The sequence below is a fragment of the Lissotriton helveticus genome, chromosome 3_1 (assembly GCF_964261635.1).
Source record: "Lissotriton helveticus chromosome 3_1, aLisHel1.1, whole genome shotgun sequence".
NCBI classification, from domain to species: domain Eukaryota; kingdom Metazoa; phylum Chordata; class Amphibia; order Caudata; family Salamandridae; genus Lissotriton; species Lissotriton helveticus.
The window spans coordinates 1501900886-1501919171 of NC_136061.1; the positions used below are offsets into that span (position 1 = coordinate 1501900886).

At 46.2% G+C, this 18286-nt stretch overlaps 1 protein-coding gene across 3 annotated transcripts in view; it reads right to left on the minus strand.

Annotated features, from left to right (window-relative positions):
* Positions 1 to 18286, minus strand: part of ARHGEF12 (Rho guanine nucleotide exchange factor 12) — a 926126-nt gene that overhangs the window by 97385 nt on the left and 810455 nt on the right. For all 3 annotated transcript variants that reach the window (XM_078682163.1, XM_078682161.1, XM_078682160.1), the window contains one exon: positions 3634 to 3855. In XM_078682163.1, coding sequence (XP_078538289.1) covers positions 3634 to 3855 — 222 coding nt within the window. The remainder of the gene's footprint in view (positions 1 to 3633; positions 3856 to 18286) is intronic.

Below are 18286 nucleotides of genomic sequence, written 5' to 3' on the forward strand. Positions count from 1 at the left end.
CAATTGGTTTTGTGTAAAAATATTCTTTTAGTTATTTTATTTTCTAGAACCAAGCAAGCCTGGCACAGGTAAGTTGATAAATACTTTGCAGTAAATATACAGTTTGAAATGTAATTGTAAATGTACTTTGAAATGGTTACAGTTTGAATTACTGGTAATACAATACTGGTATACTGGTAATGCAATACTGTGAAATACTGTACATATACTTAGTATCGACTTTGCAATGAAAACTACAGGTACTTTAACGTTACTTTTGAGATTACTTTTTCTACTCAGTATGATATGCCTAGATATCACACTGGGACATGTCCTAGAGAAAAGGTAAGTAAAATCAGTTTTGCACAATTGTTATTTTTCTGGTTTCCATACAAATCAACTCCACACTTAGAAATTTTTTACAGAAAAAAACAGTCAATGGATTCCTATGGAGAGAAATGTAGTTAACGGTTAACAGGTAAGTAATAGGTTTTTGGAGTTTAGGTTCTGGGGTTAGAACAAAGGTTCCCCCTAAGTCAAGGATGCACTCTCATTACACACTCCGCAGCACAAGGGCGGCCGGGTGCTGAGGCCCAATGTTAGCCAACAGGGGATAGGGCACCTTCGGTTGGTGGCTGCTAGCTAGCAGGCCACTTGGCTGTGGAAGCAAAGCTCCTGGACTTTAGCTCAGGGCAAATGGGGAAACAGATTAGCACAAAAGGTGCACCCTCAGCAGCACCTCCGGTTAGTAAAAGCGCTGCAGGCAGGGAGATGAAGGTCTTCTGGGTGCGACCACCACTTTGAGAGGTAAGTTGGGAAGTTAGGGGTCGGTTAGGCACCGTTGGTTTGGGCACACAAGGCCGTAGGGCGTCAGGTGCAGGGGTGCCTTTTGGGGTCGGATCTTCTTACCAGCTCCTGGTTGTGGTTAGGGGGGGCCTTCTGGATTTAGGCTTCAGACATCGGCTTGAGGCAGGTCAGGGGCCACCGGATCTCATGTCAGGATCGCCGGGGTGACGTCCTCGTGGTGTTTGCCCACTCGAGCTCGGGCCATGGACGGCAGGTGCAGAGTGGTGCGGATTTGCGGTTTCCAGCCAAGGCCAGAGGTTGCAGATGAACAAATCCAGTGTTCACGGGAGACAAAGTCTTTGAAGTTGCAGGCAGGCAGTCCTCCGGGTTTTTGAGGTTGCAGGCTGCAGAACACACTGGGATTTCGCAGGAGCAGGTTCGAGGTAGAGACAGGCGGTAGGGCTGGGGCCGAGTCAGTTGGAGTCTTCCTTTTGTTAGCTGTGGCACGCTGTTCGGTCCTCCTTTATCTTGCTGCAGGTTCTTGTCTGAGGAAGCAAGGTTCAGGGGCGCCCCTAAATACTAGATTTAGGGTCGTTAAAGGTAGGTAAAAGGCAGGTACACCCCCTATTATGCCACTCTCCAGTGGGAGGGTTGCATGAGCCTGTCCCTGGTTGGCTGAGTCCCCCCATCTTCAAGATGGCGTGGACTGAGAGTAGTGATTCACCTCGCCTCCCCCACCTGAGGGGTAGAGTTGGCAGAGGTGGGCACACCTCTCTTCCTCACTTGTTTTCACTGCCGGTTCTCCCGCCCAAAGTGGGGGTCAGAACCAGTGGGGACCAGTTGCTGAGAGCAGCAAGTGGCCTGGGGAAGCTCACAAAGGCAGCAAGCCTTTTAAGCTTCCCCTTTGTGAACCCTGCCCATCCTGGGGGAGGGGCTTGGCACCTCATCCCAGGATGTGCATTGTTGCAGGCCCCAGAGAGCAGCAGCTCTCGACCCTGGGGTCCAGAAACATGTCTGGTGGTGGCAACTGAAAGGACCCACTCGGCCTGGACACTAGAGGTGGGTTCGTTTTCAGGGGGCATCTCTAAGATGCCCTCTGTGTGCATTTTTCATTAAATCCCACACTGGCATCAGTGTGGGTCTAATGGGCTGAGACGTTTGATACCAAACTTCTCAGTTTTCAGTGTAGCCAATATGGTGCTGTGGAGTTTGTAATGACAAACTCCCAGCACCATAAACTCTTAATGGTAGCATTGCACTTACAATGTCTAATAATGGACCTAGACACTAGGGTTACAGAGTTCATGCACCTGTACCCTCACCACTGGTATAGTGCACCCAACTAGAGGGGTGACTGATCTATACCAGAGAAGTGGTTTGTAGGCATGGCACACAGAGGTGTGTGCCATGTCGACTCTTCACTTTGTTCTGCACCAAAACACGCAGTCTGCAAAGGCAGTGTGTGTGTGTGTAAGGGTACAGGGCCTCTAAGGGTGGCACAATAAGTGCATTCTCTGGTCACAGTGCCCTGGGTACCTGTGCTACCATTTACTAGGGGCTGACCTGTGGCCAGAGATGCCAATTAGGTTTAGGCTTCAATGCAGTTTTAGGGGAAGAACATAGGCCCTGGGAACCTGATTAGCAGGAGCCCAGGGAACACTCAGTCAAAGCACATAAGCAATTCAGCAAAAAAGGGAGCAACCATGCAGAAAGAGGGCACATACTCACAACTTGAGTAGGACAAAGAGGACTTGGGGCTCCTGGAGCGGTATTGCAACCTTTTCTTCTTCGAACAAGACCAGGATCTCAACGGAGTCTCGCTTGATGGTATCGACTGCTAGGACGCAAGAAGCTTCATGGCTCGATCCCACAAGGCCTTAGGAGCCATAGCTCGACAGTCCGAGCACGACTTCGAGTTGTGGTCATGCCACTAACACCAGAGACAGACGAGATGGGGGTCGGTTACCGATATCTTGTGGTAACAGGCACTGCATGGTTTAAACCCTGTCTTCCTTGAAGACATCCTCCACACGAAGAAAAAATCAAGAAATCCACAAAACTCGAAAAAGGCCTGTCAAAAAGCAACAGACGGGTATCTTCTCCAGATCAGCGCTTAACTGGCACAGAAAGAAAAGAACTGATGTTCGTGTGCCTGAAATGCACCTATATAAGTGACAGCAATGTCATAACCAACGCTAACAACGCAGATGTCACGTGGAACCAAATGGAGGCAACAGACAGCTCACGCAAGGGGTATTGCTCGAGCAAAAGTTTTCCGGATCCAGCATGGTGCCTGGGAAATTCAAAGGTAAGGAATCTGCAGCTAGAAGTCTCTATCAGATATTAATTTAATGCAAATATGAAGCACTTCATGTGTATCTGGATTTCTACAATCCATGTTAGAGTGCAGGAAAGACATGGTGGACATAAGAATGCTTATTTGTCTCCTTCGTAAAAAGAACATGGAGAAAGATAAAGGTAACATTTTAATACATTTGTGCAATACAGAATCAACTGTAATCAAAAATATTTCTTATTGCCCTCTCCACTGCTCCTTGTATGTGTTGGGTGAAACGTCATGGTTGGGAACTCACTTATTGATTTTGATGCAGATAGACAGTTTTTAGTTTTAAAAATTCTGTAGATTTATATTACTTTCATATACATATTGAGACATAGTGAAATTTTAAACAATGCAAATTGGACAGAGCAAATGACTTAAAATAAACTGTTTTAAACTAGGTCAACGAAGAAAAATAATATAAACTTAGAAAGTATGAAGCTGCAAGCAGTACAAACAACTGCATGCATCCACAAATATTCCAACGTCCATTTCAATCAGTAAACTTGACTTGTAAAGTGACTTACAGTGCTTTAAAGCATCAAGTGCCCACTGCGGCTCCAAATGAGGCAACAGAGGTTCCTTACTGGGGTTCAGGGAGGATTTAGAGCCCATGGTGATAATATGGTCCGGCACTGAATCATCAAGTGAGTCGCTTATTAGCTCTGCATTCTCCTGTACTGAAAAGAACCGTGACTTCATACGCTTGGCTGATGACAGAAAAGAGGACGCCTCATTGAAGTGTTTCCCTGAAAACAAAAAGACAATCACCTGAGGCACTTTTCACAAAATCTTTATTCTCGAATTATACCGATAATTCTTAAGTCAGACCTGTCCTGAAAACTGTATGGTATGAATTTGCAATCAAAGGGAACATTTTAAAACGGATTCAAAACCATTCACTGTCCAGCTCTGAAGAGCAGATTGGCATTGCTGTCGGCCAAAGCCGGGCAGAGGTCATCCTATGACCAGGTGCTTCAACTCTATTTGGACATGGTGATTTGTCTTGGAGAAGCATGATATTTACACTAGCAGGAAAGGTGAAGCTGAAGTCAAGGGAAATCCCCATACCCCATTTATCTGATTTAACATTAAGCTTAATTTGTGGATTTCAAAAGAAGAACAAAAAGGAAAAAACATCCTAGCAGCATCCTTAGCTAGTTCAAGAAATGCCAGGATGTTAAGCAGGCTTACTAGGTGGCCAGGCAGAACAGAGAATGACCGCAAGAAAAACAAAACGAAACAATGGCAAAACAAAGGTATTTCTTCATAAAGGAAAATGCTACTTACCAGTATGCATCTGTTCTTGGCATGTAGAGCTGCAGAGTAGTACACTTTGCATTAGATCGCCACCTGGTGTTGGGCTCGGATGATTGCATGTTGTTATCTTCTTGGAAGAAGACTTTGTAGTCACGAAATAGGTGACTCCTCCCTTGGACAGTAGTGCGCATGGGCATTGGCTCCATCCTTAGATTGTTTTTCGCCATGATGGAAAATGATGAAGTTAGCAGAAGTAAAGAAAAGATGTCCATGCGTGTGCATCTAAGTAAGATAAAACTGGAACAGATATAGGTCCCGGGGAGGCGGGAGGGCGTGTACTACTCTGCAGCTCTACATGCCAAGAACAGATGCATACTGGTAAGTAGCATTTTCCGTTCGAGGTATATGAGCTGCAGATTGTACACTTTGCATCGATTGTGCAGCAGTGTCTCCCCTAGCGGTGGTCACCTGTATCTGTTGCAGTTGTTTAAAAAAGAGTTTTAAGGACAGCTTGGCCTACTGCAGCTTGCTGCTTGGCTTGCACATCAACACAGTTGTGTTTAGTGAAGGTGTGTGTTGTAGACCATGTTGCTGCTTTGCATATGTCCTCTAGGGGGATGTTTCCTAAGAAATCCATAGAGGCTCCTAGTTTGCGTGTTGAGTGCGCTCTAGGAGGAACTGTTAATGTACATTTTGCTTTTTGATAGCATATTTGTATACATTTTACAATCCACCTTGCAATTCCACTTTTAGAGATGGGGTTGCCTTTGTGCGGTGGAGAGCAAGACACAAACAGTTGTTTTGTTTTCCTAAGACTTAGTTCTATGTATATAGTAGAGAATAGCTCTTTTAACATCTAATGTGTGTAGAGCCCTTTCTGCCACAGAGTCTGGATTTTGGAAAAACACAGGTAACTCAACAGATTGGTTTAAATGAAAAGGAGTTATGACTTTTGAAAGGAATTTTGGATTAGTTCGTAAAACCACTTTGTTACGATGTAGTTGTAAAAAGGGTTCTTGTATTATAATTGCTTGTATCTCACTTACTCTTCTAAGAGAGGTAATAGCAATAAGGAAAGCTGTTGTCCATGTAAGGAATTGCAGTTCACATTTATGTAAAGGCTAGAAAGGGGGTCCCATGAGTCTTGTAAGAACAACGCTTAGGTTCCATACCGGACAAGGTGGCAACCTGGGAGGGATGATTCTTTTCAATCCTTCCATAAATGCTTTAATTGCAGGCACTCTGAAAAGAGACAAATGTAGTCTATTTTGTAAATATGCTCCAATTGCTGCATGCGTATGGATGAATATGCCAAGTTACACCTTTGTAAATGTAAAAGTTAACAAATGATATTCTGGATGGAAGCAAGCAGGGGATCAATTTGGTTATTGTTGCAGTAAATGGCAAACCTCTTCCATTTAGCGGCATAGCAAGCTCTGGTAGTAGGTCTCCTGGCCTCTTTAATAATGTTCATACAGTCTGGTGGTAGGTTATGATAACCAAACTCCAAGACTTCAGGAGCCAGATCGCCAAATTCAGTTGATTTGGATCTGGATGTCGGATTTCTCCATGGTTCTGTGTTCGCAGGGATGGAGTCAGTTGTAGCTTTTGGTGTGGAACTAGAGACAGTTCTAGCAGTGTGGTGAACCACGGTTGGTGTGCCCATGTGGGAGCTACTAGGATTAGTTTGAGAGACTATTGTCTGAGCTTGCGTACTACTAGTGGTATTAGTGGTATTGGCGGAAAAGCGTACGCAAATCTGCCTGACCAGTTCATCCATATTGCATTGCCCTTGGACTGCGGGTGTGGAAACCTGGTGGCGAAGGTTGGGCATTTTGCGTTTTTTTGTGTGGCGAACAGATCTATGTCTGGATGACCCCACTTGCGAAAGAATGGTTGAAGAACCTGAGGATGTAGTTCCCATTCGTGAATTTGTTGTGTCTGCCGACTCAACAGATCAGCTATCTGATTGTGAACTCCTGGAAGGTGCTCTGCCAACAGATATATATTCTGTGGAATGGCCCATCTCCAAATGTCTAGTGCGAGCTGGGACAGTTGTAGAGAGTGTGTCTTCCCCTGTTTTTGTATATAATACATGGCTGTCATGTTATCCATCCGGATCAGGACAGCTTTGTTCTGTACTTGTACTTGTAATGTTTTGAGTGCTAAGAATATTGCTGGCAGCTCTAGATGGTTGATATGGAACAATTTTTGTTGACTGTTCCATTGTCCTTGAGTTGTACGATGTAGGAGATGGGCTCCCCATCCTGCGAGGGATGCGTCTGCTGTGTGCACTAGTTGTGGAACAGGTTCGAAGAACGGCCGCCCTTTTGTCAAGTTTTTGGTGTTCCACCACTGCAGAGAGCGACGTGTGCAGCTGTCTACCAACAACAGGTCTGTTAGTTGACCTTGAGCCTGGTTCCACTGTTGTGATAGAAATTCCTGTAACATACGCATCTGCATTCTTGCATATGGTACTATGAAGATGCAGGATGCCATCATGCCTATTAGTCTCATGGACACTCTGGCTTGCAGAGAGTGTTGCTGTTGAAAGGCTGTGACGAAGGCTTGAATGCTCTGTATCCTTGCTGGAGTGGGATACGCTAGAGCTGTAGATGTGTTTATTGTAGCTCCTAGATACTGATGTATGTGAGAGGGTTGCAGATGCGACTTGGTGTAGTTGATTGTGAACCCTAAGTCGTGCAATGTTTGAATTGTCTGATGTGTGTGTTGAACACACTGGTTGAATGATTTTGTTTTTATGAGCCAGTCGTCCAGATAAGGGAAGACATGTATTTGTTGTCTTCTGCGATGTGCTGCTACTACTGCTAGGCACTTTGTGAATACTCGTGGTGCCGTTGTCACTGCGAATGGAAGGACCTTGAACTGATAATGTTGTCCTTCCAGTACAAACCTTGGATACTTCCTGTGAGCAGGATGTATAGGAATGTGGAAATAGGCGTCCTTTAGGTCTAGGGTTATGAGGAAATCGCCCTGTTGCAGCAGTGGGAGCACTTGTTGTAAAGTGATCATATGAAAATGATCTGACTGAATGTAATGGTTGAGGGGCCTGAGGTCGAGAATTGGTCTTAGTGTCCCGTCCTTCTTGGGAATTAGAAAGTACACCGAGTAAACCCATGTTCCTTGTTCTTGTGAAGGAACTAATTGTATTGGGGCCTTTTGTAGAAGTGACAGAACTTCTTGTTTGAGCAGAGTAAGGTGTTCTGCGGACATTGGACGCTGCCTGGGTGGTATGTGTGGAGGGGTTGCTGTAAGTTCTAGGCAGTAGCCATACTGGATAATCTGTCTTACCCACTTGTCTGATGTGATGGAGTTCCAGACAGGCAGGAATTGCGTTAATCTACCCCCCCACAGGAGTGGAATGCTGTTGGGGGAGCAGAGGAAAGTCACTGTTTTGAGGTGGAAGAGGTTTGATAACTGTTGTTACCACGACCTCTTCCTTTGTTGTTATTCCCTCTATATCCTCCTCTGACATATCCCTTGTTAGAGGATATTTGTGTGTTAGATTTGAAGGATGTTGTATTATCTGCACCCGTCTGTTTGGAGCCCCCTCTATAAAAGGAGCGACAAAAGGAACCTCTAGTTTGTGTGGATCCTAGAGCCTCCATAGACTTGGCGGTGTCTGTATCCTTCTTCAGTTTTTTCAAGTGCCGTGTCTCCTCAGGTCCAAACAATTGGTTTTGATGAAATGGTTGATTTAAAATGGTAGTTTGCACTTCCTGTTTAAACCCTGAAATGCGTAGCCACGCATGTCTTCGAAGTATGACACTAGTATTTACAGCTCTAGATGCAGTATCTGCTACATCTAGTGCGCACTTGATTGAGGCATTTGAGATAAGTTTGCCTTCTTGTATAAGATCATTTGCCTGAACCTTATATTGGTCAGGTAGATGTTCCAGCAGTTTCTCTAACTGATCATAATGAGCCCTATCATATCGGGAAAGTAGGGCTTGTGTATTAGCTATACGCCATATGTTGGTAGCTTGCGCAGCTATTCTTTTGCCTGAGGCATCTATGACCTTGGATTCTTTGTCAGGTGGGGGTGCTTCACCTGACGTTTGTGAGTTTGCTTTCTTCCTAGCATTTGCTACAACTAGTGAATCTAATGGTAGTTGTCCCTTAATGTAGGTTGGATCTGTAGGTGCAGGCCTATATTTTTTCTCAATTCTGGGGTTTAAAATCCTAGTATGTACAGGGTCTTTAAAATCTTCTGGAGCATGTTTGATGACCCCTTTGATCATGTGAAAAATTTGAACATATCTTTGCGATTGTTCGAATGTGTCTAACAGAAAATACTCCTCTGCCTCATCAGAATGCATAGTGACTTTATGGTACATGGCAGCTCTGTTCAATAGGTGCCCAAAGCCAATGTTATCTTCTGGGGGAGAATGTTTTGATGGGTATGACTGTGGGTCAGGAATATCTTGCATATCCTGTGGGTTTGGGTACTCCCAGTCTGTATCATGTGTAGGGTATGGGAAAGGCTCATCTGTGTCTATCCCTCCTCCTAAACTATACTCATCATCATTTTCAGGTGAGTGTGAAGGTAACAGAGGAGAATGAGAAGGAGACATCTGTGGTGAAATGTTAAGAGGAGCAGGAGATGAAGGAGAAGGAAGTATTGGTGAAGAAGGGTGCATAGGGGATGTGGCAGAGTCCTTCTTCTTGGCAGGAACCACAGGTGTGGATGTTTCATCTGCCTTCCTCTTCTTGTGTGGTTTAGTGGACACCTGACCTGTCTTTGGGTCAATATAGATCTTCTTTTGGAGAGGATCTGGCTTGAAGAGCTCTTCCCAAGTTTGCAGCTTGTCTTTAGCCTTAGGAGTTGTTACAATGTCCTTTGGCGTAGTTTTCGGCACCAAAGGTGTTGTTTTCGGTGTCATAGGCTGTTTCGAGGGCTTTGGCGCATCGGAATCAGGCCTTGTTGGTTTCGGCACCGAAGACGATGTCTTCGGAGTGGAAGCTGGTCGCGTCGGCTTCGAGGAGCTGGACGCTGACTTCGTACCCTTCTCTTTATAAGTCGACGGTTTCAGTGCCGAGGGAGCTGGTGGGATTGGCACGTGCGGCTTGGTCGGAACCGAGCTACTGGAAGGTTTAGTTACTTTCTTCGGAGCCGGGCTCGATGGCGGGGCTGTCGAAGTGGATTTTCGGTTGCGTCTGGGCCCCGGAGGCAGAGTGTTGACCTTTGCCTTCGATCTGGGTGCTGTGTGTGGTGCAGGGGCAGTAGTACTCACGTGCTGACCCGATGGTATGGAGTCATCTGAGTCGTCTGCCTCTGATACGATTTGGAGATCATCGGAATCTTCTTCGGGAACGAGCGGAACCTCCTCGTCGAAGATATCCACCGGTTCCGGAGCTGATCTCTGCATGTCGTGTCGATGGACCGTCCGATTTCTGATGGTTTTCTTGGATCGAAAGGACGCACAGGCTGTACAGCTGGATTCGTCGTGTTCTGGCGATAAGCACAGATTGCAGAGCTCGTGGTGGTCACTGCGTGGAAACTTTGCTTCACACCCGGGGCATTTCTTGAATGGCGTCCTTTCCATGTGGTGTAGGCCTCACGGCGTGGATAGGCCCAATGGCCCGCGTCGACGACCGGAATCGAGCTGATGGAGTCGAAACGATGTTAGTCGATACCGAAAGTAGTTTGGAGAGTTTTGGGACTTTTTTTGCGCTTCGAAGTGCTTGAAAAGTCTATTTCTAGCCGGAGCTGAAAACTTTCATCCGAACCCAGTGGCGGAAAAAAACAATCTAAGGATGGAGCCAATGCCCATGCGCACTATTGTCCAAGGGAGGAGTCACCTATCTCGTGACTACAAAGACTTCTTCCAAGAAGACAACAACATGCAATCATCCGAGCCCAACACCAGGTGGCGATCTAATGCAAAGTGTACAATCTGCAGCTCATATGCCTCGAACATATATTTCCTTTTCAGCTACTTTAAAATGTTTCCCACACACCAGAACTAACGCGGCAAACCCTATCCAAGCCTCAAGAACTTCTGCTGTATATATAAATCTTAGCTCTGCCACCCAACTTTGGGTATCAGAAGAGATACAGTCCTCCTATTTTCGTGTCTGGTTCTGCCATGCAACACTAAATGCAGAGAAACAAACAGCCGAGCTGCCAAATCCTACAGACCTGTGGGAGGATAAAACTGTCCATTAGTAAAACGGAATCAGAATGGGTATTAAAATTCGCAAATGTGCAATATACATATTTTGAGAAAGTGCCTCTTTTGACATGGTTAGCTCCCACCTTTTGCCTGGTATTTGCAGTGCACATGGTCCCTGCCAACCAGGTCCCCTGTGCCAGTGCTTCTTCTCTAAAACATATCCACAATTGGCACTTCTGCCCCCTGAAAGTCCCTAGTAAGTGGCAACCTGGGTACATAGGGATTGGAAGCTGAAGATGGTTCCTTGGGACCCCCTTCACGAGGACCATACTACTGCCCTTGCAGTGTACATGCCATTGTGAGGGGAAAAACGACAAAGTCAACATGGCACACTGCATGGGTTGTAGGAACATCACCCCTCTAGCAAGCCTCACAGCCCTAAGATAGGTTAAACTATACCACAGGTGAGGGCATATCTGCAGGAGAAGATGTAGCCCTACAATATTTAAGTCCATTGTGAAATATTGCAAGTACCAGGGAAGCCATAAGAAGTGCATGGGCTGGAAACTTGACAACTAGAGTTCCCCAGCACCATGATGGCTTCACTGAAAACAGTAGTGTTTGGTACCAAACAGCTCCTTGTAATAAATCCACACTGATGTCAGTGTGAGATTTATTACAACATGTACTCAAAGGGCACCTCAGAGGTGCCCCCTGAAAATCTACAGACCCTGGTGTGGGCACTTACTGGCTTTAGGCAGCCTGCCACACACAGGGATGTTTCTGGACCCCTGGATGGAGAGCCTCTGCTCGCTGGGACCAGAAACAATGCATATCCTGGGCAGAGGTGTCACACCTCCCCCAGGATGGACCAATACTCGAAGTGAAGCTTCAGAGGCCAGCTGCCATTGCAATACAAGCCACAGCCTCCAATGCTAGGAGCAGATGGCAGAACCCGGTTTACACACCCACTTTGGACTGGAAAACCAGTGGGAAAACCTAGGAAGACTAGGAGGTGTGGCCACCTTTGCCATCTCCACCCCTCAGGTGGAAGAGTCGAAGTTAAGCACACTTTCAGTCCCCTCCATCTTGAAGATAAGGAGACTCCTCCAATCAGGATTTGGCCCATGCCCCTCCCACAGGAAGGTTGCAATATAGTGGGTGTAGTCATCCCAGGTAAGGTGCCCATTGGCCCAATCTACTGCTCCCCTAAAACGCTTCCTAAATTCAGTATTTAGGTGGCTCTCTCAGACCTAGAAACTAGATCTGCTGTGGCCTAAGAAAAAAGCGAAGCCTGAAGACGACAACTGCCTTGGCCACAGTCCTACCAGCCTATCTCCAGCTTTAACGACCCTGAGACCTGTCTTGCAGCCAGTGACCTCTGAAAACCCTGGGAGGGCTGCTGCCTTCAAAAAAGACTCCAATCTTCTGTGGACTTGTCCAGAATAAATCTACTACAAGGGCTGCGGATCCAGCTGGAACTGAGATCCCGGCCACTCTGTACCAGACGGCCACATCTGAGTGGCCCCCCTGCCCAGTGAAGGCTCCCCAGTGACCCGGACCTCGAGTTGAGCATTGGCTTACCTCACCTGGAGTCTGATGACACCTGCAGCCTGAATCCAGAGGCACCCACTGACCGCCACAGGCTCCGATAAGAAGATTACGACTTCTGAAGCCACCCTGCACCAGAAGCCCCTGAGGCTTGGTGATCTGAATTAATGGTGCCCCTGCAACCTCTTACTTCTCTACTACCTATGCTGTAGGTCTTCCTCCTGCAACCTCTGGCCCAACGCCTGCAGCCTGTTTGCCAAAAAAAGAATCCCCATTGAAAAGCACTGGGAGCCCGATGCTGAATTTGCACTCTGCACCTGGCCGTCCCTGTGCCACTGGTGGTGTAGGTTCGGTGCTGCTTTGTGTCATCCCCTGTGCTTGCTCTAACCTCCAAAGCTTGGTTCCTGCAACTGATTTACTTACCAGCAAGCAGTGTGGCTTTGATCACCCCTGGTCTCCATTGAAACGCATTGGGCCAAACTCTGATTTTGACCTCTGCACCCAGGTGTCCCTGTGCCGCTGGTGATGCAATGTTGCTACTCACCTGACCCTTGCTGACTCTTGGGCCCGAATACTGGAACTTAAGTTGTTTACTTACCTGCATAACCGCATTATTTTCCTCTGTAGGATAACATTAAACTTTTCTGACATTACACCAAGTGTCGAGTTTTGAAAGAGAAAAGTATTTTTTAATTAAAACTTACTTACCTCATTGCGAAGATCTTGGTTTTAGTCCATACAAAGCTTATTTTTATAAAATTGGTGTAGATTCTATTTTTGAGTCGTGTGTCCATTATCGGTCAACGTTGTGCAACAAATGTCTTACACTTCTCTGTATAAGGCCTAAGGCTGCTCGCCCACCCTACCACAAATAGAGCAACCTGGGTTTACATTGAGCCCTGTACACTTTTGGGGAGTCCCTGGACTCTGTGCACAGTATAACCACACAGTGGCATGCCATGAACAGAGGCAGCTTCCTATACATATAAAACATTCCCTTAATAGTGTACAAAACATTTGTGCATTATCTACTTCAATGTTACCACATCTGACATAAGCAAAAATATGACCCCGGCTTCCCCAAAACCTCTAAAGTTGTGGCACAGTAAAACAGGCAAGATGAGTTGAAATCAAATGTTGCTATTTACATTTGGCAGTCTTACACAAATGCAATCAAAATATCTGTGAACGTCCCAGATTCTCATGCAAGATTACCATCTCTTCCTTCCGTCACATTACCACTACCAGACAGCACCAATCTACTTAAGTATTTTTTTAGCAGCTGCTACCAAATAATGCTTTCTACAAAGCATGGGGTGAGCTATCCATTCATTTATCCAAATCCTGTCTCAGACAAAACAAAGCCAACTGTGTATATGCAAACTTAGAAAACCAGGCAGCAGAAGAAGTGAAGGGTCAAATTTGCGTTGATAAGGGCGTGGCTTGGATGGCCAACATGGCGGACGCACCTTAACGGAGCTCCGCACATCCACACCATTAAACAATTAAAGCCGACATAATCCTGTACTGCGGAGCACATCGGCTGCACCACCCGGAGAATCCGACGGAGACCCACAGCATGATCCCTGCCTGAAGTGGCGAATGAGCGGGGTTGCGGCCGTGCTGGGGCCTTGCGCCGATTGCCGTTTAGCGGGTGGATCCATCTCGGCCTAGCGAGGAGGGCGGAGAAGTTCGCGACACTGGAGGTAAGCGAGGGGCGTCCCATGGCCCGACGACTGCCTGGCTGGCTCCGGGTTGCGACTGCAGCCCAGAGGGCGTGAAGGACCTACTGCCTCCGAATAGACTCCTTGAAGCAGCCTCCCTGCCTGGCCTATGCCTCCCCGCGGGACACAGGGCCTTGTTTGGGGCGGGCTAGACTCTTCGCGGGCCCGGGCGGACGGTGCGGCCTGCAGGCCCGACCCCTGATCCTGAGTGGCCTGCAGCTTGCAGGCGGAGGCTGGAGGGGGTGGGTGCCGGTAATTTGAGCGGCCTGTCCAGTGTGGGTGCCACCCGGGGATAGTCCCTGATGGAGCTGCCTCCCAGTCGGGCCTTCCCGCAGCAGATGACAACCGCATGAACTGGTTGCCCTGCTGGGCGCGACGTATAGAAGGGGGGGGGGGGTTTACCCAAGAGAAGTCACGGGGACCTGGGTCATGTTAAGGTACTGAGAGGAGAGGGGTCCCAGTGAGAATTAACTAATTATCTTGATTTAAATAATAATAATGCTGCACAATGATTCTACAATGTTTAATTCACAGAGTAGACACAACCAGGATGTAGTATCCAACATTAATCAATTTGAAACGGTTGACTAGTGCCCAAGAACAAGGGAAAGGTGATAAGTGAGGATAGTGCAAGTAGGGGAAGTGACAATAAAATCAGAACAAAATCTGACACATTTACACATGAATTGAAATGCTCGGATGATCATATATCAAGCTAATAACTAGAATCACATGCCCCACGTAGTACAATTATGTAACATTTTTCGGATCGGGGGCTGGAATTGCAGGGAAAAGTTGTCGACTTTTCGACCCTCAGATGGTGCAGGACTTAGTGGAACCCTTGCGGTGGGGTCTTCATCAGGACGGGTATTGGGACTAGCAACCTATTAGTATCAATAATGGAGTATAGATTAATGGGCCCATTTAAACAAAACAGTGATTACATCAATTATTTATTATAAAAGCACACATTAGGGGAGAGCCTACCTAATTAATCGGTGCTCATCGTCTAAGTATCATAGTGGAAGAAAAACATCCATTTAAGCTCACGGGTATTCAGAATTGTTGTAATATTGCCTCCGCGAGGTCCTAGTATTGCTTTATAAAGCAATACTAGGACCTCGCGGAGGCAATATTACAACAATTCTGAATACCCGTGAGCTTAAATGGATGTTTTTCTTTAATTCAATACAAACAGGTCTGAATGAACATGATAGTTCATTTTCCCAGCTAGCGACACTGCCTTAAAAGTCTGCTCAGATATATCCTACTAACTGTCAAATGGTTTCATAGGACCTGTCTTTCATATGCTATTATCAATATATGTCTTGTACTCTTAGAAAGTTATACCGTTGTCCATATGTTGGTTTAGCAATGTTACATAAGAGCAAGTCATCGAATGCAATGATATAACTCGTGGCTGACTCCATGGCCGTTATATGTTTTAGAACTGTTATTGATGCAATTGTACAAACAACAAACAGTATGGAGGGTCAAGGGGAAAGTTTACCGACCTGTCTACTCACTCCCCTAAACTAGAATACATAACAGCAGAAGAGTAGACCAAGTCTGGAAAATGGTGTGTGTCTCTGAACGAGCGGAAATGCAACATTTGAATGTACATGCAGGTGGTGCCTCGAACCTGACGACAAACCAGGGTTTTGAATAGTAACCCATCAGACCACCCATTTGGCGGAAATTCATCATTTGGGGGTTGATAAATATTCAAACCACTGCCTGGCCATTTTAGTGCCAGGGTAACATAGTATCTCTATGTACAATATTCCTCAATGTAGTAATGTTTATTAAAGTGCAGTGCTCAAAAAAATAATAAGAGTGAGTAAAATTGACTACTGAGACATAAGAAAGTTTCAAGATAGAGGTCAGAGTGTCAAAGCTTAAAAAACACGCCATGTAGTTTGGAATTTGATACTATTCTGTGGCGCTGAGCAAGGTGGTCGACATGTTTCAGCCTACAGGGGAAACTACCCCGGCTTTCTTCAGGACCTTTCATATAAACTTGCTACTGCAACAAACAATAATATGTGATATGAGGAATAATAAAAATTGTGCTTATAAAAAGTCACATATCTACCAGGAACTTTACATTCCAATGTTCACTGGAGGATGAGAGACATAGCTTCTTCCTATTGTGAGACAAAAATTCACACAATCAATCAGGACAGGGTCACCTACATGCATCCGCATGAATACATATACCCCACTCAGAAAAACACACATGCATGAGCAAATTATATTCTGTTAAACTAGAACAAATTATATTCCGCTTTACTGAAACAAAAAAGCATAATAGCTACATCACTCAGAGGCATTACCTCCAGGTGATACTCACCCAGCTTTGTGTGGGTGACGACCCCACCTCGCCCGGCAACCGCTCGGGAGAATGAGGCCCCGCTCTATAGTGTATACAAAAGACAAAGTAAGTGAACAACATCCACTTTGTCCAGCCAAATTGCGCTACACAACAACCCAACAAACGTGTGATGAAACACCCAAGTATCAGACCATTAGATTCCTTACTCACAGTTAAGTCATGAGATAGTGGGGGGCCTCAAACACCAATGAATATGTTACAGAATACGCCTTATGGGCACTATTACGTGTCCCTATGATAATCATGTTGTCAACCGAATTCGGAGGCATTCATGAGGGACCCCAGGTCTAGGGTCTAGATGCTCAAGATCATTAGGGACCACAATTCTATAAACAGATGGTAAAAATTGTAGGGCTCCACCGATTTTAAATGTACCCAGCTACTCTACTATATACCAATTGACTCACATAGGAGTATGAGGGCAACTTGTGTTGGAAACGCCAATGATAACTGCAAAGAATGCACTCAAATCATGCAGAAAAAGCGACCTATATCTCACCTGTCCGTCGGTACCTCTGGTGTTTCAAGAGCGGAAGTGGAGGTATGTCTCCTACCGTCCGCCTTCGTTTTATAACGGACCCGAGTCTCGTTAATTAGTCACATGAGGACTAATTACGCGCCAGCAATGACACGTTTGTACTGCCCAGTAGTAGTCCCGCGGAGAGTATTCAACAGAGCGCCCATCCGCCCGGTTGAGGGACCACTGCCCTTCTCGGCGAGCGCAACTGCGCATGCGCATAGCCGAAAACGCTGTTTGAACGCGTCTGCGCACTAGACGCGAGGAAAACAGTGATAGAAACCGGGTGCGTATACATTGAAACAATGACCCGCTGCGGGTCATTGTTTCAATGTATACGCACCCTCGTATACATATATAGCTCACCCAACCTAAATGTGATGAACCCCTACTCAGTCCAGTTCTATCTTTCCTGGCACCCAGAAAGGTTTGCAGCCTATTGTGAATAATAATTCTTCTATGGGTCTTGCGATCTCTAGCCAGTCCATCATATACACTAATTATGTGTAAACAATGCGAGCTTTTGCCGTTCAGTTTCTAAATACAAAAATGTTGTTACATTTGTGCCTTTAATTACTCTCGGCTTGGGATATTTATTTTAACCAGCGCACCCTTGACCGTGATCTTCGGAACGGGCATGCGTGCCCGGCGCAACCACCTATGAGATCTGTCGGCATGCTTGACATGCAGGGCTCCGGTTTCTATCACTGTTTTCCTCGCGTCTAGTGCGCAGACGCGTTCAAACAGCGTTTTCGGCTATGCGCATGCGCAGTTGCGCTCGCCGAGAAGGGCAGTGGTCCCTCAACCGGGCGGATGGGCGCTCTGTTGAATACTCTCCGCGGGACTACTACTGGGCAGTACAAACGTGTCATTGCTGGCGCGTAATTAGTCCTCATGTGACTAATTAACGAGACTCGGGTCCGTTATAAAACGAAGGCGGACGGTAGGAGACATACCTCCACTTCCGCTCTTGAAACACCAGAGGTACCGACGGACAGGTGAGATATAGGTCGCTTTTTCTGCATGATTTGAGTGCATTCTTTGCAGTTATCATTGGCGTTTCCAACACAAGTTGCCCTCATACTCCTATGTGAGTCAATTGGTATATAGTAGAGTAGCTGGGTACATTTAAAATCGGTGGAGCCCTACAATTTTTACCATCTGTTTATAGAATTGTGGTCCCTAATGATCTTGAGCATCTAGACCCTAGACCTGGGGTCCCTCATGAATGCCTCCGAATTCGGTTGACAACATGATTATCATAGGGACACGTAATAGTGCCCATAAGGCGTATTCTGTAACATATTCATTGGTGTTTGAGGCCCCCCACTATCTCATGACTTAACTGTGAGTAAGGAATCTAATGGTCTGATACTTGGGTGTTTCATCACACGTTTGTTGGGTTGTTGTGTAGCGCAATTTGGCTGGACAAAGTGGATGTTGTTCACTTACTTTGTCTTTTGTATACACTATAGAGCGGGGCCTCATTCTCCCGAGCGGTTGCCGGGCGAGGTGGGGTCGTCACCCACACAAAGCTGGGTGAGTATCACCTGGAGGTAATGCCTCTGAGTGATGTAGCTATTATGCTTTTTTGTT